This window comes from Petaurus breviceps, unplaced genomic scaffold (assembly GCF_028583685.1).
Source record: "Petaurus breviceps papuanus isolate PSGF00001 unplaced genomic scaffold, PetGlider_PUasm1.0 229, whole genome shotgun sequence".
NCBI classification, from domain to species: Eukaryota; Metazoa; Chordata; class Mammalia; order Diprotodontia; family Petauridae; genus Petaurus; species Petaurus breviceps.
The window spans coordinates 11,683,005-11,707,899 of record NW_027185903.1 but is presented as its reverse complement, the minus strand read 5'-3'; the positions used below and the strand labels follow the sequence as shown (position 1 = coordinate 11,707,899).

The window sequence follows — 24,895 nt, the reverse complement described above, 5'->3', positions numbered from 1 at the left end:
CAGTCCTCTGGAAAGCTGCTCATGTGTGGCTTTACATTATGGTGTAGTCAGTAGGATTACAAAGTATATGATAACTTGTTAGCAAGACCCAGCCTCTCCTGCACATTCCTGCCAGTTCTTTGCCTGATTCTATGGGTATTCCTTGCAAACATCTTTCCAAATCTCCTGGTTCTTCCTTCTGTAGCTTTGGTTCCCAGTTTTCACAGAGTTGTGTGCTTTTGGCCCATTCTCTTGCTAGAGAGGAATAAGGCAAATCCTCCCATCTTGGGATAGCCATTTCTCCCTCTAAAGCCCTCCTGCTTCCAAGTAGAGGTCTGACATTTTGTGATCCCATCCTTGTTGCCAAATGTAACAATAATGCAATATTCACAACACCCACGGTGGTTATGAATATGCTGGTATAGTTGTGAATTACAAAATGTAATAGGCCCTCTACATGGAGGATAGAATGAAAGCTGTTATTCAAATACCAGAAAACTGAGTCCCAGAGCCAGAAAGCCAAAGTCATTACAGTAACCATGAAGTTGGTGCACATGGTCAATGCAGCAAACACCCACATTCCCAAGCCTTCACAGCAGAACGGGCTCCCTCAAGCAGGGATCCTCCTCTCGGAAGTTCTCAGCAGAAAATCTCAGAGGAAAGGTCTCACCAGAAGAAAGGTCTCAGCAGAAGCTCCAACCTACAGATCAGATGCTCACTGAGAGAAATTCTCTCTCTCTCTCTCTCTCTCTCTCTCTCTGTCTCCTCCCCCCCATAACTGCTTCTGTGTTAATTAAATAGCTTAAACGAGGTGTTAACTTGAAACAAGGTGCTAAGTACTTGCTTACTTGCCAATATAAAGGGGTATGGAAGATCTTTAGATTCCATTAACATTACAGAGATAGAGAGGCTTGCTTGTAAGAGGGCTTTCACACCATTTGGTACTAAGCTAAGTAGGCACTGAGTAGCAAGGGCTGTGATGCCTTCTGACTCTGAGCCTATTAGTTGAAAACCATATATATACTGGGAGGTTGGTATTTTACTTTGGGGGTTTGTTTATGGGAAAGACCTTTTGATTCCTTGGATGGGACTCTGAGTAGTCATTTATTAAGAGACCCCTGACTACTCAGAGGTTTGTGCTCTCCTGTTCCAATGGTGTATAGAGGTCATTGTATTACTCTTGAGGCAGTAGGAGCCTTGTGTGTGGAATCTCTGCTAATTTCTCTGCTTGTATTTTCTACTTATCTGTAATTAAAGTAAGATTGTTGACCCCTTTAAAAGTTGTTTTTCCTTTAGCAAAGCAGATCAAAGAACCTGTGCTAGCAGGCCATCCTAGGGTGCTTACTAATACAATAATAAATTCAATGTATAACTTTCCATGATGTTTTTCAAAACCCTTTTGATTTGCAAGATACCAAGCGGATGCCAGGAACCTGGCATTCTATATTTTAAGCTGTGGTCCAGAAATCCAAATCCTATTCTTATCTTCTTAACCAACTGTTCACTTTCCAAATCAGCTTTTCTCTTACCTGTCTGTACAAATACATTTTAACCTTCTTTTACCTTTCACCTTTGGTTCTAAAAGGACAATCAAGGTGATGATCTTCAGTTTCTTGTCCAAGAATTCATATACTCTTTGACAATGCTTTCTAGAAATCTTTTGGGAGTGTCAAGCATACTGATATGAATCAACAGAAGTGGGTAATAGTTACCTATTTTGACAATTTCCTTGCTTGCTGCTTTTACTTTGTTAACTGTTTTTTAACCACCTTGGAGACTCTTTTTATCTGAAAAAAATTTTTATTTGTTTTTATTAAAGGGAAAATTTATTTGAATCCTCAATTTAATTAAAAGATTAATCCATTTTATCAGATGCAGAATATTGACTTGGAGGCTCATTACAGACTTGCCTTGTAACTGCTTTGACTACATTCAATAGATTTTGTTATGTTCTCTCTGAATTATAATTATTTTTTATGTAATCTGTTTGTTTTTTTTGGTATTCTTTCACTCGAGTGTTATTTTTTTGTTTGTTTTTCACATGGACCTATTTCTTAATAGCTAGCACTTTAAGATTTTCAATAGTAATTGAGTTCTTTATATAATAATATAGCACTTCAATATAAGCACTTCAAAGTGCATTGTAAATATTATCTCATTTTAGCCTATCGACAACTCTGAGTGGTAGGTTCTATTATGATCATTCCTGTTTAACAGAAAAACTGAGCCAGACAAAGATTGAGTGATTTGCTTTGGGCCACACAAGCTAGTAAGTGTCTGAAGCAGATTCTTCAGACAATTCAGATCTTTCTGACTCCAGGTCAAGCTTTCTATCCACTCTACCACTTAGCTGCCTCAGATAGAGCCTTTATTTACCACTGACTTTATGGAACTAAGCTATAAAAGCGTGATCTATAAAATCTATGCTTTCGTAAATGTACCTACATCTTAGCTGTGACCCAGTATGTGACCATTTTTTTTTTTGCATATGCTTTGTCTTCTGTAAAATTAGGTAAGTAACAAGAATTGGTTTGAGTGTGGGGGAGTGTGATGCTAAGCAAAGGCAACTTCCAAGTTTCAGAATACCAGCATAACAACTCTCCATTTTATTCAGCGATACATTAAGGTAAAACATTCACAGAACAGAGAAAATCAAAATATAGCATTCACCAAGTATAATTCAATAATTCCCAAGTACTACCCCACCCCTGAGTAGTACATTCATTTAGTCAATCACAAAATCCCTCTTCTCAAATGGAGATTAGTTTCCAATCATAAACAAAGTACATTTGGTCAGTCACAGAGCACAAAAATGTCAAAACTTTCCTACCCCCGGATCACAACTGAATTACAATTATCATGGGTTAACACCCAGCACCTTCTCAAAAGGGGAAGTAGAGAGCACAAAGGCCATTTACCCCTGAGCTATAACTAGGTTAAGATATCATCACAGAATTTAAAACCTAAAGAGAGGTCTTTTCTTCATCTTGACCTGAGGCAAGTTCTCAGCAATCTCCATACCTAGGGAGACAAAGTTTAACAAAGCCACAAGATACATTGCCAGTGTTCTCATCAATTCATTCTCTGCCTGTAGAACAGTCTTGGGACCCCTGAAAACATCAACAAGACCCTCTTCCAGGATTTCTGTAAACATACAACAAGAATATCCTCCTTCAGGGCTTCTGAACTAACAGCAAGGTTCCAGGACCTCTGCAACAGCAGCACTGTCCTTCACCAGTGGACGAATCTGGCAAAACAACATAAAAACAGACAAAGTACTGGCATCACAGCTGTGTCTCCTCAGTCCTTGGCAGCTCTGGGTGGCAGCTCTCAAAAGTCCTGGGCAGCTCCTACTTGCTCTCAGCAATCCTCCACAATGCTGCTCCCAAAAGTTCCTCTGCCTCTCTCTGCTGGTGCCTTCTCTCTGCTTGGACCTCTCTTTAAATCCATGGCACCAGCTCCTCCCAGTTCAGCCCTCTCATTTCACGTCAACAAGTCCATCCCACAGATGGGATTCACATGCTCCGGGTTTTAACACTCAACGGGAAAACCAAGCCAATACAGGGGGATCTTTAAATTTCATCACTATTACGGGGAGATAAGCAGAAAGGCATAACGATGCTGATTTGTGACATATTTAATTTGTGGTACTGGGCAATATAGCTGCATGGCAATGCTCAGTAGGAAATGTGTGATTGGAGTTAAAATATTGCAAATGCAGGTAAAGATTAAAAATCAATAATATAGAAGTAACAGCTAAAGGTATGGGAGGTAATGAAATTGCCAAAGGCAAAAGGACTGAGAAAACCTTGGAGATGACCTAGACGTATGACCTAAATGTGTGAGGTATGAGGAGCAAGAAAAGTAGTTATTTGAATAAATTCTGAAATGTAGATTAAAGAGGTAGGAAGAGGAGGAGGAAGTTAAACAGGACAGGCTTTCAAGGAAAAGTGGGAGTGGCTGACAGTGTTAAATGCTTTGTCCTTTAGCCATTTTTTCAGTCATGTCTGACATTTTGTGACCCCTTTTCGGGGTTTACTTGGTAGAGATACTTGAGTGAGACATTATTTCCTTCTCCAGCTCATTTTACAGAAGAAAAAACTAAGGTAAACAAGGTTAAGTAGCTTGCCCTGGGTCACACAGCTAGGAAGTATCTATGGTCTGATTTGAACTCAGGTATTCCTAACCCCAGGTCTGGCTCTCTATCCACTGATGATAATGACTAAGAAATAGATACTTGATTTACAGATTAGGAGGTCAGTAATAACCTGTAAGAGGACAATTTCAGCAGAATGGTAGGCATGGAAGGAGAGATGTTGGGATGGATCTAAAGTATTTGGCAAACCTTGAAGCTTTCTCTAAGTGCCAGCCAATTACATCAACCTCAATCCCCAGACCCCTTGTCTGGTGGTGATTTCATTCCTTAAGCCTTCTACAACTCTCCTGCTGAGCTCAAGCAATGTTTATAAGGCAATATGGGGGTGTGCTGATCAACATTTAACAACAGGACTGGTAGGTAGTGGTAGGGGAGATGGGGAATGTATGCACAAACACCTTTAATTATTTAATTATTACATTGTTAACACTTTATAAACAATTAGCAAAACAAATCAAATCCTGATTTGTAGTTTTATCCCCCCTGTGAAGTTCTTAGGTGTAAATACTCTCAGTGAAAATTTAAAAAATCACTTGGGTTAGAACTGATTGCAGTACACTACTGGCTAGAAACCAAAACGCCAGGGTTGTTTAGAAGTGAATTAGTGATGAGGAAATGCAGACAAGAAACTGAGACTATTCTTTTATACGTCTGACCAACAAAAGAAAGGAGATAGAGTAACAGTTCAAAGTAACAGGAGGTTTTTAAATAAGATTTTTCTTTGTATATGTGTAATGCAGAACGTTTTAATGGGAAAATTTATTTCCTAAGGTATAATCACAAATACATAAACTTACACCCCTATACTTGGGAAGAGGCATGATCCCTCTTTTCTGCTTTTCAACACTTCAGTCTCTGGGACTGAGAAGAGGATTACATTTGTAGCTTCATTTTACTCCCACAGAACACAGTCCCAGTTCCAAGTTCAAACTCGCCTTAGATTTGGGTCCCAGCTACCCCAGCTTCTCAGGCCTTCCATGCCAAGTTGGTTTGCAGTACCATTTTGTCTGCAGTCTTGGCTCCAAAATGCCGTGGCTCCAATTCCCAGTCCAGTGGGGATCACCACCAGCACCTGAAAGTGAGAAGAAACAACACACAGCAGAAACAAACATCCTCAGATCCATTTCTTGGAGGGTGGTGGTAAAAGGGAGATAAGTAAGGGAAGGAAATCCTTTTAGTTTCATTAGTCCAGTTCATGGCCTCCACATGGGCACGACAGCTAGGAATGACCAAAAAGATGGCAGAAAAAAACCAATTGAGTTTATCTAACCATTTTTAACTTGTAGCCAATCAAGGAGGCTTCCCACATGACAAGGGACACAATGAACTACACTCTAGCCAAACTGGGGGTGCTCAAGAGGACATCTGGGTTACATTTGAGGGATATGCACATGTCCTGTGATATCCACTAGAAACTTTTGCCTCTATGTTCTTGTGAGTCTCTGCACAATCTTCATGGATGGTCAAAGTGTGCAGGTATTGGGTCTCAGCTTGCTGCTTGCTAGAACTTTGAAAAGACTAGAATTAGTTCCAATCAATACTGACCTGCCAGTGAATGTTGGAGAGTCTAAATAGAACCAGAACTAGAATGTATACTTTTCTGTTGGCACCAATAACTTCCTTAGGAAATTTCAAGCTCACCTGAATATACCCAAGTATGCAAAGTCCTTTTCACTCAAACCACCAAGTCCAAGCCCTATCATAGGCTTTAAAAGGTATTTTACCTAAATATTTGTCATAAAAAGAATGGAAAATGATGGTAACTTAAGTTTCACTATCAAGGACCACATTATAGTCCACATTCTCAATTTTTATCATCAACTCTGCATGAAGTCCTATGTTTTCAGGTGGAATAGATCCATAAGGAATTGATGATGAGGTCTATGTGACACCTGGCCTTGAAGCCTAGGGTGGCCCCTATCCTGACCTTGCTTTAGTTGCACAAAGCTGGATCAGATTTTATTTTATTTTGCTTTTTGGAGTGCAATCTGGGTTAAGTGACTTGCCCAAGGTCACATGGCTAGTTTTTGTGTTAAGTGTCTGATGCCGGTTTTGAACTCAGGTCCTCCTGACTCGAGGGCCAGTGCTCTATTCACTGCACCACCTAGCTGCCCCAACTGGATCAGATTTTAACTTCTTCATGACCAATGCTACATTTTCTTTGCCAGCACATCTAATATAAATATGGCCATCTGGTCTACAATTATAACAAAAAGTTGATCTGCTACTCTTATGATTACCTGATGGAGGTTGTCTTATGTTAGACTTTTTTATCTTCCATTCCATTAGACTTCTACCCCCCCAAGGGGAATAGGATTGGGCACTGGTCCATCTCTTAACTGATTGTCTCAGGTTCTGTGACTGAAGTTCATCACTGGTGGCTCTGTTGTCTTGCTTTGCTCCTATGATCCATTCCTGAGAAGACCTGGAGCCTTGTGGACTATATTGGTCCTTGAATATTAGGAGTACCCGTCTCACCTTAGACACTGCTGGCAATGGTTTCTGGGTCTGCACAGATCTTATTACATCAGCTGCACAAGGGTCATGTACCAAATCCTGGAACAATCTCTGCAGTGTAATTTTTCCTGCATTCTCAGGATCCAGTGTCTATCTGTGTTAGTCTCATCATTCCTTTTTCTGCCCTGATGAAGAACTCAGTGGGCTTTTCTCCTTTGTGCTGCACACTATTAGAGACAAAATTGGTATAGGGGCCTTCTGACTCATCCCTTTGAAACATATGAGCTAAAGTTTGTATATATTCTTTCCAGGTACCATCTGACCTTGCCACTGTGAGGGTATCCACTGCCTTTGCAACTATCCCCCTTAAGGTATTTGTCAGACTCATCAGTTTGTCTGGTTCAGGAGCCTTCCATTGTTTCAGGCACACTCTTGCCTGTCCAACAAAAGTTTCCCAGGATTATTCTCCCTGGAGTCATGTTCATCCAGAGAAGATGCAAATTTGGGGTCCAGGGTATTTGTTTTTTATTTCATTTTATTTTTTTTTTAAGCAATTGGGGTTAAGTAACTTGCTCAAGGTTACACAGCCAGTTATTATTTCTGGGTGTGGTGCTGAGTATCTGAGCCCAGATTTGATCCAGGTCATCCCAACACTGGAGCCGGTGCTCTTACTCACTGAGCCACCTGGCCGCCCCTAAGCAATTGGGGGTAAGTAACTTGCTCAAGCTTACACGGCCAGGTGTTTCTGGGTGGGTGCTAAGTGTCTGAGCCCGGGATTCAATCTCCAGGTGTTCTCAACACTGGAGCCGGTGCTCTTACTTGCTGTGCTACCTGGCCGCCCCAGGGTATTTGTATACAATAGGGTGTATGGCTTCTGTTGTATACAACAGGGGGTTGTATATTTACTCATAGATGAAGTAAAGATTCTGGATTAAATTGTGACATTCAGTCTTTCTATAGGTATGTCTCCTTTGATTAGAATTCTACCTCTTTAAGCAAATCCTCATCCTTAGAGGGTGTATAAGGATGAAATTCCTAAAAATAACTTATTATCATTTCCTCCAGGTATATTTATATGATCAAAATTCTGAGGCAGGCTTAGAGTTGTCTCACTTGCCTTAACCTGTACTTTAATTGTATACTCTTCTAATCCTTTTATTTTTCTGCCTTTAATCTTACTTAAGGTTTGGGTCTACTCCTGGTATCAGGAGACTTGTAATTCTTTTCAACTGCAAAAGCTCCTATCTTTTCTAGAGATTCCTGTACAAGTGCTCTGTTTATAGAAAACAATTCCTATTTAAACTCATTTCAAGCCAGCAAAAGTACAAACATTTAAACTATGGGTCTTATAGAATTGAATTGAGTGGTTATCAATAATAGCCTGCCATTTAGGATATAAAGGTATATTATTCAAGTAGTTGTCTTCAGAAACAATGAACTGAACCACAGAGGAACAGTGAGAAAAAAAAAAAAAACTGTCTAAAGTTTGTTTTTTTTTTTTCAAAACTAGTATAAAACCAAAATTTCTTGCAAAAATTAGCAACCAGAAATTATATTACTACAGAGCTCCCACATGTAGTGAGGCTATCTCCTGCATGTAGCATGGGGGTGTCATTGTATAGTTAGAAAGAAGGTAAAATGGACGTTTAACCTCTTCTCCCAAGACTTCTGTGAGGGAGATTTTCATTTTCTGCCAGAAGGAGAAGTAGGAAGTGAAGGGCAGAGACTGACCACTATGCTCTCCTATGAGAGAATGAATACTGAGCCTGATTTTGTAGCTGTTTGCTCTTTTAGATATTGTTGATCTAGGGAATATGGTTTTTAAGGTTCAAACTAAACTTCTCATTGCTATTATAATATTATAATTATATAACTATGATGGGGAAATATAATGATATAATTATAATGGGGAAAGCAAAATCCCAAGCTTTATATTCAAGGCTTATTGTTCAGTCATTTTTCAGTTGTGTTAGATTCTTTGTGACTCCTTTTTGGGATTTTCTTGGCAGAGAGACTGGAGTGGGTTGCCGTTTCCTTCTTCAGCTTACTTTACAGATGAAGAAACTGAGACAGATAGCTTTAAATGACTTTCCCATAGAGGTATGGGCTCTGGGAGCCCCCTTGAGCTCTCCTTGAGTCCTTGAGGTATAGGCTCTGGGAACCTCCCTTGGACTTTTGATTAAATTGTCTCATTTGATGAGGCATTTGCATGAGGCAATGGGCCTTGCATTGTGGCTGGGTCTAGTTACTAACTGCTAACTACTAGCCTAGTTACTAGCCTACCCCTCCATTGTTCATCTATTTCCCACCCAAACTGGCCTAGCCCACCAGTGTTTGCCTCTCCAGCAACCTCCCATCCTTAATTACTCATTGACCTCATTAACTCCTCCTGAAGACCCTCCCCAAACTCCTCCTCTAGACCACCCCTACATTCCTCCCACAACCTTCTCTATATAAGTCCCCATCTGTATATAAGACCTCTCTCATACCATGTGGTGTGAGAGTGCCATAGAATGCTATAGAATAGTGAGAGCGCCTAGCACAGACCTACTCTGTGTCTAATGCAAGCGAACTTTTAATAAATTTTACTTTTCTTTGGCTGAGAAGACTTGAGTTGAATTTATTTGGCAGGACCCAACATATTTGGTATTTTGGGGTCTCTAGAGCAACCCTAACCCTCTTAGTGGGTAACCTCTTCAATACAGCTAGTAAATACCTGAGGCCAGATTTTAACTTAGATCTTCCTGATTTCCAAGCCTAGTGCTCTATCCATTGTGCCACCTACCTGCCCCATTCAGCACTTTGTCAATTGTCTTGTCAATTTGTTACATGTATGGAGACCATATATCTGAGGGACACAGACATCCAGAGATTGTCCAAAAACATAAAAAGCTTGTTATTCTTTTATCAGTCAGTCAGAATTTACGTTCTGGCTCCTTGTATGTACATGTTCACTAGCTTTGGCTAACTTTAAGGGAATAAACAATATGAATTTATATACCATCTAGCCTGTTTGCCTCTTTTTTTATTTTAACCAGACTTACAGGTTGACAATAGTAAAGCAGAAATAAGAGAAAGTATTCCTTAGTAACTATTTAGCTGACAACAGAGTAAAAGAGCTCTCCAATTGGGAGCAAGATAACTCAGCTCAACCAAGGGAGAGAATCCCATGTTTCACCCAAGGGCAAATTACCTGAAGTCTCCAGAGTAGCAAACTGGGGATAGGGACATGATAGAGACAGCAAGCTCCTCTCATTCGGCTTCTTCCCAGAGTCTTTTCTGACTTCAACAATCTGAAATGGGATTGACATTGCCCATTTTCTCTCTCAAAGCTAGAAGCCAGAAGAGCCTGAAGCAACGAGCCCAAAGACTTCAGAGACAGGAAGAAAGTCTGCAGAGACTGAAAAGACTGTCTCCTACTCTCACCCTCTCCTCTTGCCCTCATCCCGGAGCAGGGCATTGATCTCCACCAATGAGGAGACACTCAGTTACAGAGAAAAAATGACCTAACTTCCTCTTTTTACAGAGGAGGAAACATAATTTGGAGGTTAAATAACTTTACTTCTGGCCATAAATTGAGTCAAGGGCAGAGCTAAGATCTGAACCCAGATCCTCTGAATCCAAATTTAGAATTCCTTTTATGATGTTCTTCTGAATCCTCCCATTTGGCAGAATTTTTTGCTCAAGGGGTGGCATCCTTCTTCTCTGGGCATAGGTATATATGGTGGTGGGGGGCAGGAGAGATACCTGTGCTGCTTTCTAGAGAAAAAGCTTACAGGATCACACCCAACCAAGAGAATTTATTAAGCACTTACAATGTGGTAAGGACAGTCTTTGCCTTCAAGCAGTTTACAATCTAAAGGGGGAGACAATAGGCAAAAAATATATACAAAGCAAGCCACATACAGGATAACTAAGAAATAATTAAGAGAGGGAAGGCACTAGAATTAAGAATGGACGGAGATTGGGGCGGCTAGGTGGCACAGTGAGTAAAGCGCCAGCCCGGAGTCAGGAGAACCCCAGTTTGGTTCTGGCCTCAGACACTTAACACCCACACAAATAACACTAGCCGTGTAACCTCGGGCAAGTTACTTAACCCCAATTGCCCTCTAAAAAAGAAAAAAAATGTATGGGGAAGACCTCCTGTGGAAGATAAGATTTTAGCTGGGACTTGAAGCCAGGAAAGTCAGGAGAGGGAGGTTCTAGGCATTGTGGACAGCCAGAGGAAATGCCGAGGCAAGGTGATGGAGTGTCATGTTCACAGAACAGCTAGAAGGCCATTGTCACTGGATTGAAGAAAACTTGTAGGGGAGTAAGAAGACTGGAAAGGCAGGAGGGGGCTACATTATGAAGGGCTTTCAATGCCACAAAGAATATTTTGTAATTACTCCTGGAGGGAATAGGGAACCAAAGCAGTTTGTCGAGTAAGGACTGACGTTGTCAGACCTGAGTTTTAGTAAAATCACTTTGGTGGCTGAGTGGAGCATGCTTTGGAGGAGAGACTTGAGGCAGGCAGATGCACCAGCAGGCTATTGCAGTAATTCAGGTGTGAGGTGATGAGGGTCTGCACCAGGGTGGTGGCGATGTCAGTGGGAGGAAGGTGGCACATTCTAGAGATGTTACGAAAGGAGGATGGACAGGGCTCGGTCACTGAAAGGGCACACCTCGGCACTCTGCCATCTACTCCGGACTACCGGAGCCCAAGCGTGCTGCTGGACTTGTCTGGAATTTCTGGCTCTGAACAGCAGAGATCGCGCACAGGGCGAATTCCCCGCAGCCCCAGCAGGGGCCGCCCTGACGCTCCCAGGTAGCCACCTCCGTTTCCTAGGAGACCTCATGACGCTCCCAAGTAGCCCCACCTCTCTCGCTTTTTCAAGAGAGACGGAAGTGCGAACGGAGCCGCTTCCGCTTCCGGTGGACGGGAGTGAAGTGGAACGTAAACACCGGTAGTAGGGAGCTGTCGCCAGGTAACCTGGGGCTCTCTGGGTGGCCTTTTAGGTGGGGCGGAGAGAGCCTGGCTTTGGTGAAGAGGCTTCTCGAGGAGTCGGGGGGCACCTTGTCGGGGTGGGGTGACCTCAGCCCTGTGGGTTGGCCCCCCGAGGTTGAGGGGGAGGCCAGTCTGGCCCTTAGAGGTCGGGGCCCCTACGTCAGGGGCCCCTGTTTTCTCGGGAGCTGGGACGGGGGGAGCGGGCTCTCGTCCCCACGCCCGGGGCCTGCCTTGGGGCCCCGGAGGGCGGTTTGGTGGATCCCGGGGCGAGTGAGATCAGATGACCAGTCACCTCCCTTTCTGACGTCCGTGGGCACGTTTTACACAGTCCTCGACCCCTTCCGGGTGTGGGGAGGGGGAAAGTCGCTGAACCTCTTCTCTATTTTAAAGGCGTTAAATCATTTTTCGGAGTCAAAGGATGAGCGTCTTAAGCTGTATTCACACTTATTGCCTGTGTTTTGGGGTTAAGTAATGCAGTGATAAGCTGCGCCCTCCAGAGCCTCAGGATTGAATAAAAAGTAGTTTATAAATAGATAAAATATCCCTCAGGCATAACTTAAAGTGCCCATCATGTACTATTGTAGGGTACGTGCTCGGGCAATGACAGACCAGCCAGTAAATATTTATTAAGCTCCTACTTTGTGCCAGGCTTTGAGGTAGATATTGGAGCTACAAAGGAAAGCAAAAGACTGACCCTCTCTCAAGGAGCTTAACTTTGTGGTATTTTAGTGACATTCAGAAGACCTTGATGTTCATAGTTTCTTTGGAAATTAAGGAACTATTATTTTGAAAAAAAAAACTTCATTTATCAAAAGTAGGAGAGTGGAGGAAAAAAATACATGTCTAGGAATTCTTTTGGTTAAAAAAATTGCTTTGGAAACTATTTAGTGCTAAAGTAATTAGAAATTGATGTTTTAATTTCTCTAACTTTATGAGGTTTATAACTTTTTGGAATTCCGTTAGAATGTAAGTTCCTTGAAGGCAGGGATTATTTCATTTTTGTCAGTATCACCAGAGCTTAACTCTGTGAAGTTAAGTGACTTGCCATAGTTACAGAACCAGTATGAGTCAGGAGATACTTGAACCATATCTTCATGGTTTCTAGGCTAGCGCTCAGTTCATTATGCCATGGTGCCTGGCACATATTAGGTAATTAATAAAAGCTTGTTGGTTAAATATCTATACAGACTGTCCCCTACCTACTTTTCCCATCCTAATGTATTTCCCAAACATGCTTTATATTTTTAGGTTCATTATTCATATATGTACGTACATTATATATATATACATATATACCTATGTATATATTTTAAAATAATTCATTAATGCCTTTCCTTGTACCTGGAAAGCCCCAGTCCCCTATTGTATCAGATATTGGCATTCTTCTTTAAAAAATTATCAAGTAAAATGCTCTTCATCTCCAGAGAGAAAACTGATGAATTTTTCCTGTCCTTTCCCATTGGGGGAAAATAATTCTTGTAACAAATATGAATAGTCAAAACAAATTCCCACGTTAGCCTTATCAAAATATATGTGTTTTATTCTGCATATTTAGTCGATCATCTCTCCATTAAGAAGTGGGTAGCATTCTTCATCATCAGTCATCTGGAGTCATGATTGATCTTTCCTTAACGGAGATCAGTGTTCTTGAACAGTTCATTGTTCATTAAAAAAAGATGTTGTTAGAGTATGTTTATTGAAATTCTATCTGTAATTCAAGGTTTGTTGTTACCTCTTTCGTGAGTGTTTCCTGATCGTACCAGTGAACTTTTCCTTTCTATGCAGCTTTTGTAAAATTCCTACAACACTTATTATCCAGATCAGTCATATGGAACTTATTCTTTGTATGATGATATTTATGCATTTCTAATATCCTCTAGATTGTAAGCTTCTGGCATCCTTCAGAGGTGCGTAATATTTATCATTAAATGAGAAGTAACAGACATTGACTAGAAGGTTAGACTAAGCAAATTTGAGAACCCTTTAGAACCCTGAGATTTTATATAGTCATTCCATTTGTGTTTTAGAATTCATTAATGGTTTCCGGGGTTGCTGTACTGGGAAGATGTTAATCCATAGAAACTGTTTTGAAAAATCTGACTTTAAATGACATTAAAATTTTCTGTGGTCAGAATATGTAAGGCTATAGTTGAAGAACATTAGAGTTTATTTAATCTGTAATTTCTCTAGTCTGTTATATATTTCTTAGGAATGAATGTGCAGTTTTTTAAAAGATAATTTATTTTTAGTTTTCAACATTCACTTCCATAAGATTTTGAGTTTAAAATTTTCTCCCCCTCCTCCTCCTCAAGACAGGATGTAATCTGATATAGGCTCTACTTATACATTCATATTAAACATATTTTTACATTAGTCATGATATAAAGAAGAATTAGAACTAATGGGAAGAACCACAAGAAAGAAGAAACAAAATAAAAAAAACAACAGAAGAAAAGGAGAGCAAATAGTATGTTTCCATCTGCATTCAAACTCCATAGTTCTTTCTCTGGATGTGGACAGCATTTTCCATTATAAGTCTTTTGGAGTTGTCTTAGATCATTGCATTGCTGAGAAAAGCTACGTCTGTAAAAGGCAGTCATTGCACAGTGTGACTGTTGCTGTATGCAATGTTCTGGTTCTGCTCATTGCACTCACCAGCAGTTCATTTAAGTCTTTCCAGGTTTTTCTGAAGTCTGCCTGCTCATCATTTCTTATAGTACAGTAGTATTCTATTACATTCATATACCACAACTTATTCAGCCATTCCCCATTAGGCATCCCTTCATTTCCAATTCTTTGCCATCACAAAAAGAACTGCATGCAGCTTTTATAAATGCAGAAGTAAGATTCTGATCTCTCAGCTTACATTTTCTTTGAATTTGGCCCTACTTTTAATGTTACCAGATCTATTTAATTTTAAATTAATATTTAATAGTTTAATTAAAATAAAATAATGTTATTAAGAATGTAATAAATAGCTTATTCATTTGGGTTTTACTTGATTTTGGTACTACCATCTCCCTGCTTTTCAAAGGTGGAAGACTATGGGTATGGGATTTTGCATATACTGTCATATATGGTTGATTTACTAAGCTTATCTTTTCTCTTTTTAAATCTTTTTTATAAGTAAGAAACAGCTTGCTAATTGGGGAGGACACATTTAATAAAAGCCAAAGATAATAAAAATAACATTAAAGTAATCTGTGCTTTTCTTCACAAATGAAGATAGTACTACTGATCTACAATCAGTAGGGCATGCATCCATGAATTACTCTTCTAAGAGTATTATTATAGTTACATGGGTGCAGTTATATGTTTTTCTGGTAGGTATGATCAGTAATACCCATTTGTGAATCAGTCATCTGGGAGTTAATGGAGCTCAGGCGATGAAATGAGCTGTTGCTTTAAGGGCCAGTCTTTGACCTAATAGTGCATTTTTGTGGGCTAAGAATTCTCTAGGAATCTCTTAGTAGACCTTAGGGGTTCTCAGTCTTTTCAAGTTTTTAGCATCAAATCTAATAGTAACTCACTTGATTTTAGGATCATAATTCATGTGGAATATTTTGTTGAAGTTGAATAAAGAAGAAAAATGATAGTGTTTGTTATGCATATGAATTCTCAGACCCTTTACAAAATAGCTCAGGGGCCCCTTAAGAGTCCTCATCTAACAAACTGGGAAGCACTGTCTTACCTCATAGGTTTCCAGAATAGTTGTCCTTGCCTAGCAGAGTCTCTACTCTTTTTTTAGAGATTCTTATCAGGGAGGGAAATGTAGCAGGCAGATGTTTTTCTGCTGTCTGCTTAGGGACTTTATTGTCAGATTTAATATTCTTATACATAATCCTCCCCTATTCCTCCCACTATTCTTTATGAAGACAGCCCTTTCAGCAAGTCTTTCACCACCATTCCACGTAATCTTAAAAGTTTTAGGGAAATGATTAAAGTTGGTCATCTGTAATTTTCCAGAATGGCTTCCTTTGGATGGAAGAGGAAAATTGGTGAAAAGGTCTCAAAAGTCACATCCCAGCAATTTGAAGCTGAAGCTGCTGATGAGAAGGGCTTAGTGGAGAATGATGATGTTAACTGGCTTCATGCAATTAAACGAAAGAAAGCAATTCTCCTGGAAGATTGTGCAGAGAAGAGTAAACGGCTAAAGGATGAAGGTGCAATTTTGGCAGAAAACAGGAGGTATAGTATATATTATTCTGTTTCAGGCAATGGAGTTTGTGTTTAATTTTCTGACCATGTAGTCATAAGATTAAGATCTGTATATTTACACATTTTAAATTTATAAGATAAATAATTGGTTGCCAAGGTAAACCTTCCTGTGGCTAATGTAGATTAAAAATTTTAATTTTGATTATATTATTTCACAGGTTCAGAACTGTTCCTTGGTTTTGCTCTGCCATTATTTATGGCTTCATCAAAAAAGGCAGCTGTGCTATCATACTTACTTCTCCTGGAATGCTTGATAACTTCTGGAAACTTTTTTTATTGCATTAACAACTTTGAATCAGTACTAGGCAAGTTAGGCATTCTCTGTATTAGCTTTGGGAGTATATAATCTTGTTAATAACTTTTCTGCCTGTCTGAGGCATCCCCTGGTAGGAGATTCAGTTATAGCATTTCTCTAAGAGTTCTAATCTACCCCTTTTTGATTTGGTAATTGTTAAAAAAAAAAAAAACTTTAGCAGAGTAGGAAATCCAATGATATATTTAGGGCAGGGATAAGCAACTTTCAGACAATGGTACCATGGAGTAGCATCTGAGATAGCTTTTAGTGGCCCACTGCCACTTCACTGTATCTTTCCTTCTTCTCCTATCTGATTTCGTTTTCCTTTCTCATTTTGTCCTGCAGATTCTTTATTATTATTATTATTGAAAGCAATTGGGGTTAAATAACTTGCTCAAGGTTACACGGCCAGTTATTTGTAGGTGTGGTGCTAAGTATCTGAGCCCGGATTTGATCCTCCAGGTCATCCCGACACTGGGGCCGGTGCTCTTACTTGCTGAGCCACCTGGCTGCCCCTAAGTAATTGGGGTTAAGTAACTTGCTCAAGGTTACATGGCCAGGTGTTTCTGGGTGGGTGCTAAGTGTCTGAGCCCAGATTCGATCCCCAGGTCATCCTGGGGCCAGTGCCCTTACTCGTTGTGCTACCTGGCCACCCCTGTCCTGTAGATTCTTACCAGTAGTAGTCCCACCATGGCCATCATTTGACCTCACCAATGACTGAGGATCTAAATGTCCTAATCTGTAAAAAGATTAGATAGTATTAAGTATATCTAAGGACGTTTCCAACTCTAGACTTCTTTGCTCCTATGTAGTTTGGTCTAGAGAACTTACTATCCCCAGCTATAAGAGATCCTTCGTATTTCATCCAAGATTTCATCCAAGAATAGACCCTTTAGTGTGTGGTTGATGGCTAAAAAGCACGAGATACTAATTACATCCTCATTCACAGGCTCTTTGAGGAGCTTATAAATCTGAATTGGGCAGCCCAGTAGCCTAATAACAATATTTCCATATAGCTGTTGGGGAGTAGCTAGATTATCATCTAATGATTGAAATATTTTTGTTCTGTAGCTAGAGGATACAGGGTAAACATCGGTAACGGAAATATGTATGTGTGTATGTGTATGTATAAACACATACTTATCTATACACACTTAAGGGGCAGCTAGGTGATGAAGTCGATAGAATGCTGGGCCTGAATAGGAAGACTCATCTCCCTGAGTTAAAATTTGGTCTCAGATACTAGCTGTGTGACCTCCTCTTTTTCCCTCAGCTTCCTCATCTCTAAAATGAGATGGAGAAAGAAATGGAAAAACCACTGTAGTATCTTTGCCAAGAAAACTCAAATGGGGTCATGAAGGGTCAGACATCACTAAAACAACTGAACGGTAACAATAATACACACACAATCTTGGTACCAGAGTACCCAGCAGGACTTCAGTTTTACTTTGAATTATCTAGCCAAAATTCTTAAGTTTTAAGTAAATTTTAATAAATGATTCCTGTTCTAAGAGTTTATACTATTCACTTTTGTTAGTGATCTCTACACTATTATTTTAGTGATTAAAAAAAACAACAACAAAGAAGCAGTTACTGTCCATGGTACAGCTAATGGGGAGAGTTAGATTACAAGATGAAGCATCACATGCTAATAATCACTGCTACTACAGGCTTGGCCTGAGCTCAGGAGTTTTGGGAGCTAAATCAATCAAGTCTGGTATTGGTATGGTGGGAGCAAGAGGTCACCAGGATGTCAAAGGATTGATGAACCGGCCCACATTGGAAATTGACCAGATCAGAATTCCTGTGCCACTCAGTAGTAGTATTGACCTCATGAGTAACCACTGTGCTCCAGCCTGGGAGACCTAGTCTTAAGAAAAAAAGATCTAAGATGTATATTTTTATGTTTTCTAAGAGTGCTACTTTTGTGCTTTTATGCTTTATTAATTTTTATCAAGTACAAAATATACAACATTTTTTGATAACTTTTTTTTAATGTTTTAGAGCTTTTTCTCTTTTTACAATGCATTTTTTTTTAAATTAAAGGAGGTAGAAGAAAAATTATGATAGTGGAAAGAAGGCAAAATATTAACTAGAAGTTTTATTATTGAGGCAAATTTTTAAGAATTGTACTCCCCCCGCCCTATTGTAAGCTATAATTGGCACTTCCGTGTTACCAATCTCATGTCTCCTTCCCCTCCTCCCCACCCACCCCATTCCCAGACCTAGATCTCTTAGATCTCTGGTGTTTCATTTGTTCCAAATAAACTAGGGGGGTAGTGTATATAGAATTTTTGCCGTCTTCAGTCTTCCTTATTATTTCCAGTAACCTTTTCCTTAGTACCTTCTGTTTTTGTAATTTCTGCTACCATAGTAGAATTGGAAAGTATTTATTTGTTCCTGTTGCAATTAGTCTGGTAATTCCTGTTACCTTCAACCTGTTCTCAGAGTTATCTGGATAGGATTTCCTATATATCTTAAATCCCTTCATAGAATCAGAATGTTGGAACTAGGATGGACCTTAGAGATTAGATGGTAGAATATCCTTCCTCTTTCCCCCCAGTTTAAAAAAAAAAGGCACAGAGATGTGAACTGACTTGCCCAAGATCATATAATTAGTTTCCAGTGGAATTAAGTCTAGTATCCTAATCTCCCAATTTCCATTCTTGTTCTGCAACTCTAGCTGTGGTGGTACTGGTTGGGTATGACTGGGATATATGTAGGTTGGGAACAAGAATATTTAGGTGGTATGTGATGGAATCAATCAATTTCTAAGTTATTGCACCTACTATGTCTCTAAGAAATACAAAATGAGTTTACAATTTAGCACATATGTACGTAGGATGCAATTATAAAACAAGATAGTTTATAATAAAGTGTAGATGGTGAAAACCAACCACTCTGGAGACATCACGATTGAAATGGTAAGTTGTAACTCCAGGTTTTGCAGCTGTAATGAAAGAAGAGAGGTTTTATGGTTAGAATTTTGAAGGGATATGTGAATGCTGGGTTACCTTGAGAGTAGCTTCTGTCTAGTAATATGTTTTGTGCTGTGTTTTATGATGTCTTTGGGACATCTATCCTCCCATGATCCCACTCTATTCTACTGAAGAATTGCATAAGAGTGTAGAGAAAATAATAATGGAGGGAGTAGAGTTAGAACATTGAATAAGTTGATGAGCCAAAGAAGGTCCTGAATATCAGGAAGTGAAGAGAGGGGAAGGAGAATCAAGTCAAGTCCATCTTTGTTCTCTTCATGGGTTTTGAGGAGTATGCTGCTCTTCTTGGCATAGTCTGCCTTTCAGTGCATTTTCACTACTACCTTTAATGTTACAGCTACCTTTTTACTCCTTACCATCAACATAATATTATGCTTAGGCAACTTACTGGTAAATATTTGATGAAAGAGGGTTGGCTTACCCTCATGGCTGCCTGACATATTCCAGCTGCTATTATGGCTATTAGAAACTGAGCTAATTCATGTCATTGCTTGTTCATGATGCATCTTTTGAAAACAGGAATAGAATCTGTATCACTAGTTTCATTGGTAAAGACAAATTTCCTGGATGAAGAAACAGACTCTTCCAGTGTGGGTTGGTGCCTTCTCTACAACTTATTGTCCTAGAGTGTTTCCCATAGCAAAGAAAACTTTAGTACAGAGAACCCAGAATCATAACCAGTGTATGTCAGGGGTGAGACTTGAACTCATGTTTTCCTGTTTCCAAGGCCAAGTCTCTAGCCATGGCACCTAAGTCCGTCTCCTGAAAACAAAATTTTGTTTTAAAAAACATCCTTTGTTAGACTGAGAAAATTGTAACATTTCTGTATTAATCATTCTTGGATTATAGTACTAGAAGCATCATAGATGTTAAGGAATTTTTGTTTTTTTGTCCCTATTTTAATTTTTGACTTTGGAGACAATCTTTTGTAAAATTCTAATATAAACAGAAAACAAATTCTTAGTTTAAATGTTATTAAAAGTAGAATAAACAGAAGCCCCTCGATTAATACATTATAGATTGTGAATTAGCAGTCTAATACAAAAACATTCCTCCTTTAGGACTTTACAGAGTTGGCTGTTATGTCTTGAGTACAAAAATTTCCACATTTATGAAATCACTTTCTAAGTGTGCACGAAACAGAACTTTAGGAATTTTTGTAAGTGCCATTTAATAACTTACTATTATTTTTCTTTTTCTGGACTGCACAAGAGGGAAGAAGGTAAAAGCAAATTAGTCATTGCTATGCCCTGAATTTCCTGTGTGTGGTTGTCAGAAAATGCAGCCATATAGATAAACAAAATGTGTACTCCCTGCGCACAGCCCCCAAATCTTGTTAATTTAATGGAAAATGAGTCAGACCTCTTGTTTGACGTCAAATGGGGAAAATAACCAGATGTTTTGACATAATGTATACATGGCTTCATAGAATCACTAAACATTAATTAGAGGTTGGTAGATTAGACTAGTTTAGCTGCTGTCAGACAAACAAAAGTTGAAATAATTGCCTGCGGATAGATGACAAATGTAATCATCAAAGGAAGGAAATACTTACCTTGGTACAAAGTTATATAAATTGGAGAATTGAGATTCAATTAAATAAATTTTTAGGTTAAGAGAGGAATGCTGTATGAAAAATGTAAAGGAAAACATCCTTTGTATATAGAAAAAATGTGGATTTCAAGTTGTACAGGCCTACAGTAGTAGGAAGTCAAAGCTTTTATAGTTTACAGATCATTCTCATATAGGTTTGGTACCTCCTCTTATACTGATGCACTTCCTGGGCACTGGAGTACTCCACAGGTGCCAGTGTGTTCCTATCCCAACCCAGTGTCTCCAGTGTCAGCAGACCTTTCTGTCTCCCTAATGCCAAATTGGGCCTGACAAAGAATTCATTTTAACATTTTCTGGATTTCACCATTAGCATTTGAGCTGGTGCAGTTTTTAGGCCTGTTAGAAGAGTTTTTGTGGAAGGGAGCCTGACTGCATTGCTTCCTACTGCTCCATCATCCAGGTCTCTTGTATTTTAAAAAGGGTATCCTGAAGACCAAAGTCTAAGGAACCAAGGTAGTTAATTTATTGTGGTAGAATTTCAGATACCATGACGAAAAGGAGACCTACAAAGCATCTCTTAAATTATACCACAGTTGTTGCTTCTGCATAAGGCTTAATCCAAGTTCTAGTATGTTGTTGTCTTTTTGCATATTTTATACATTCTATACCAAAATAAAATTTGACATTCTTCACTAGCTTTCTAGTATAGTCCACATTGTTTTTTCCTTATAGTCTATTATTATAGGCATTTATACATTAATAAGTAGTGAGTAGGATCTCTTGATATTTTTTGATTAAAAAAAATGACAAATATAGAGACATCCAAAGTACCTGAATTCAAAATGTAAAAGTTGAAAGAATGACCCATTTTTGAAAGAAAATTGCAGCAAGCAACAGTATTTAATTGATTAAATTTTCTTAATTTAAATTTTTCTTGTACTTAGGGATGATTTTTTAAAAATTATGTTCTCTTTTGTGATTTCTAAAACTAATTTGATCCAAAAATTTTCATATAAACCTAATTATCTTTAAACATATTTTAGTTTAATATTTCATTTAATAACTAGTTAAATGTATGTAAATTTTTTCCCTACATACATTCACTATTCCTCTTACACTAAGAAAAAGGGATATGGTTTATTTATTGGAGAATAAACAGCTTTTAGTGAAAGTAAAATTTCAATTTATTTAATCTTGTAGGTCATTTGATCTTATTTAAGTGACAGCTTTTATTTATTTATTTATTCAAGTATAAACTTTATTGGATGCATTAGCATTTACATTGGTTACATGAGAAACCAAACTCTTTGCCCCTGTTGTTCTGTCCAGGAGGGACAGCAAGGGTTGGTCTGCTGAAGGAAGTAGCCAAAATGAAACTCTTCTTCGAGAGTCTAGGGTAGAAGCCTGGTTCCCAGGCCCAGGACCACAGGTTCTTTTCCTCCCAAGGCTATTTGTCCCCCTGCCTTTGGTGTGGTGGCCACAGTGTAGCAGCTGTATTCTTTTTCTCTCTCCCCTCCTTCCACCCCAGCAAGTTACCATTGTTCTGAGTGAAGCATCTCATCGACCAAGTGATCAACACAAACCTGAGTGATGAGAGATGAGATGAAGGAAGAAGAGAGCCCTAACTACATGGTGGAGCCCTTAGGGGAGGAGTTGACTCCACAAGGCTGAGGGAAATTGCTCCACTGTATAGAGGTTTTGGATCTAAGCTGTGCTTCTATATCTTTAAGTTCTGGGTTTGAGGCCTCCTCTGGGCTGATATTGCTGTGGGGATCCATGACCCTACCCCCTTAGTATCTGGGTTACAAAATCTTATTGCAGAAAGCAGTCTCTTGGGCGATGACTTTAGTGTCCGGTTTTATTGGTTGCTTGCTTTTTCAAACCCAGCTTTTTTTTTTTAAATCACCTGAGGTGATGATAGTTTAGTCAGTAGGGTTAGGGTAGGGATAGGGGGTTTGACTGGGATTATCCCTGGTGACTACCAGGGTCACAGGCTCCTCCTTCACATGAAATACCAGGCCATCAGTCCAGAAGTCACGGCCACAACAGCAGCAAGGATGAGTTGAAGGTTGGGCTGCCTCAGTACATCCATGGCATTTTTGAAGGGGCCAGCACTACCCTCATGGGCACCTTTACCTTGTTGAGCAGCATAGTAGGGGCACTTGGCGCACATCTCCTTTCCCATCATGTATAAGGAGCTCTCCATCCTGGGATTCTGTGGCCAGCAAAGAGCCAGCCCTTTCCAGTTCATTGAAAATCTGCATGTTGTACTCGAAGGCCCTGTTAACCTCCTTCACAGTTTTCTCCTTGGTCTTCAGATCCAGGTCCAGGGCATTCATCCTGACCCGATAAAACTGCTTGAACTGCTGAGGATTGTCTACATTCTCAAACATGTAAAACTGGGTCCCTTCTCCTGTGCTCAGCAGCTTCAGTACCTGCTGGGCCACCTTCTTCAGTACCTGGCCCCCAGAAAGGTCCCCCATGTACTGTGTGTAAGCATGGACCACGAGGAGTTCCGGCTCATGCTGCCCCACGTAATGGATACGGTCTGCATAGCACTGGGTGGCCTCCGAGCACTGCACTTTCTCCCTCCACTCCTCACCAAAGAAATACTCCATGCCCTTGGTCAGCGCCTCCTTGCGGTATAGCTCCATGGGGAAATACAAGGGAGCAAAGGCAGGGTGGTCCTTGTTGCAGTCCATTTCCTCTTCCAGGGCTGAATATGTGAAATAAAATGCAGTGGTAGCTAGCTTAAAAAGATCCTTCTTGATATGGCCTTTCAAGAAATCTTTGACAAACTGGGTATTTTCTGCACGGTCATGAGACTCCTTAGTCCCTTCTTTTAGAAGCTCAGAAAGGTCCGTTTGTTTTGTGTGGTTTTCCCTTTCAGGTCCTTCATAGCTTTTTTTTTTCAGATTCATCCACTCCATCTGATGGTGTCTCCAATTCAGATGACATTTTGGCTTAGTGCAGCTCTTCAAGCCTTCTTTTACCCCTCTGGTCCTTGGTGCTCTGTCCGCTGGCTTCGCCACCTCTACTCTAAGTGACAGCTTTTAAAACTATCTCTGAATAGTTTCGAGATTTGCTTTTAAAGATGATACTTTGTATTGTTTTTACTTTGCAAAAAGGGATCAAAAAACTTTGGTCCATACTAAAGTTTTTAAAACCATTGTTGTCATATGTCTGAATATAGTACACACTTTACTCCCCAATCTGAATTCTATAAATTCATGTTCTGCAAACATTTGTTAAGCACGTATTACTCTGCCAGGTTCTGGGGAGACAAAGATGAAAAATGACAGAGCTCTTATTTTTATGGAAATTACAATCTTGTTTGATATTTTGGTGACCAACAGATAAAGACTTGGCGATAGGAAAAAGCCAAAGAATAAGGCTGATTCAGGCTCAGGTTAGAAGGAAAGGGTTTTTTCAATGGCACATTTATTTACATTGCCATTTTCATGGTTAGTATATGTTATTTTGAAAAATGCCATAGGATATGAAAGAGACAAGAACAAAAAGAGAAATAGGATTCTTTATCTTAAAAATGAATACCAAATACTTGTAAGGTAGATACTAATGGAAAAATAACCAGAAGGATGATAGCAGTGAAGTCCAGAATAAAAGGATCCCAGGAGTTTGGGCTTACATTAGACACGTATAAGGCTGTTTAAAAAGAAAACAAAACAAAAATCTGCAGTAAACACTAATTGAGGTTGGACATCTGGAAGGAATGACTGAGTAATGTTTAGGGAGAAGCTTGAAGAATGCTTTCAAGCCTAATGAGAATGAGGGGAAAGTAGAATGTGACTTGAATGTACTTAATGATCTGTGTACAGCCATAGCAGGTAGGATTGGATCATTTGTCTACATTAAGCCTGTTCCCCATACCTTCTAGCTGAAGGCATATGTGCTCATTAAAGTACTTAATAGGTTTTCTTTAAGGTACGCTGTAACCTCAGAAGGCCATAGCAGTGGGGAACTAGTCAGGAGATGACAGCTTGGGACCGTTACCTGTGTTTCAGAAATAAATCTACCCATACAAATATGATAAAGTGCATAAGAGAAGCGAGACATTGGCGTGAAAGATCAGGGTAGGAAGAGATCACTTCTTAGGGGTGAGGTGGGGGGGGTCAGAGAAATCAGTCGTCATGGCATTTGAGCTGAACCTTAAGGAAGGAACAGAATTAAAAATATATAAAACCTTATGACGTATCGTGTTCTTAGTGGAAAAACAGTTAAGTACTTCT

The 24,895-nt window shown here is 39.6% G+C and overlaps 3 protein-coding genes and 1 pseudogene across 4 annotated transcripts in view; 1 reads left to right on the top strand and 3 right to left on the bottom strand.

Annotated features, from left to right (window-relative positions):
* C7 (complement C7) overlaps positions 1 to 23,126 on the bottom strand; it is a 289,650-nt gene extending 266,524 nt beyond the window's left edge. The window contains exon 1 of the mRNA XM_069096218.1: positions 23,123 to 23,126. The gene's annotated coding sequence lies outside the window, so the exon portion shown is untranslated. The remainder of the gene's footprint in view (positions 1 to 23,122) is intronic.
* Positions 1 to 24,895, top strand: part of TTC33 (tetratricopeptide repeat domain 33) — a 236,696-nt gene that overhangs the window by 176,007 nt on the left and 35,794 nt on the right. Inside the window, exons 2-3 of the mRNA XM_069096225.1 lie at positions 11,500 to 11,559; positions 15,546 to 15,767. Of these exons, the coding sequence (XP_068952326.1) occupies positions 15,547 to 15,767 (221 nt within the window). The 5' untranslated portion in view covers positions 11,500 to 11,559; position 15,546. The remainder of the gene's footprint in view (positions 1 to 11,499; positions 11,560 to 15,545; positions 15,768 to 24,895) is intronic.
* PTGER4 (prostaglandin E receptor 4) overlaps positions 18,100 to 24,895 on the bottom strand; it is a 64,248-nt gene continuing 57,452 nt past the window's right edge. The window contains exon 6 of one of the 2 annotated variants that reach the window (XM_069096222.1): positions 18,100 to 19,042. Coding sequence is in view for 1 of the 2 variants with exons in the window: in XM_069096223.1 (XP_068952324.1) it covers positions 19,003 to 19,042 (40 nt within the window). In the remaining variant the exon portion in view is untranslated. The remainder of the gene's footprint in view (positions 19,043 to 24,895) is intronic. The other variant, XM_069096223.1, reaches the window with a different exon arrangement.
* On the bottom strand, positions 22,399 to 24,889 carry LOC138167399 (heme oxygenase 2 pseudogene; annotated as a pseudogene).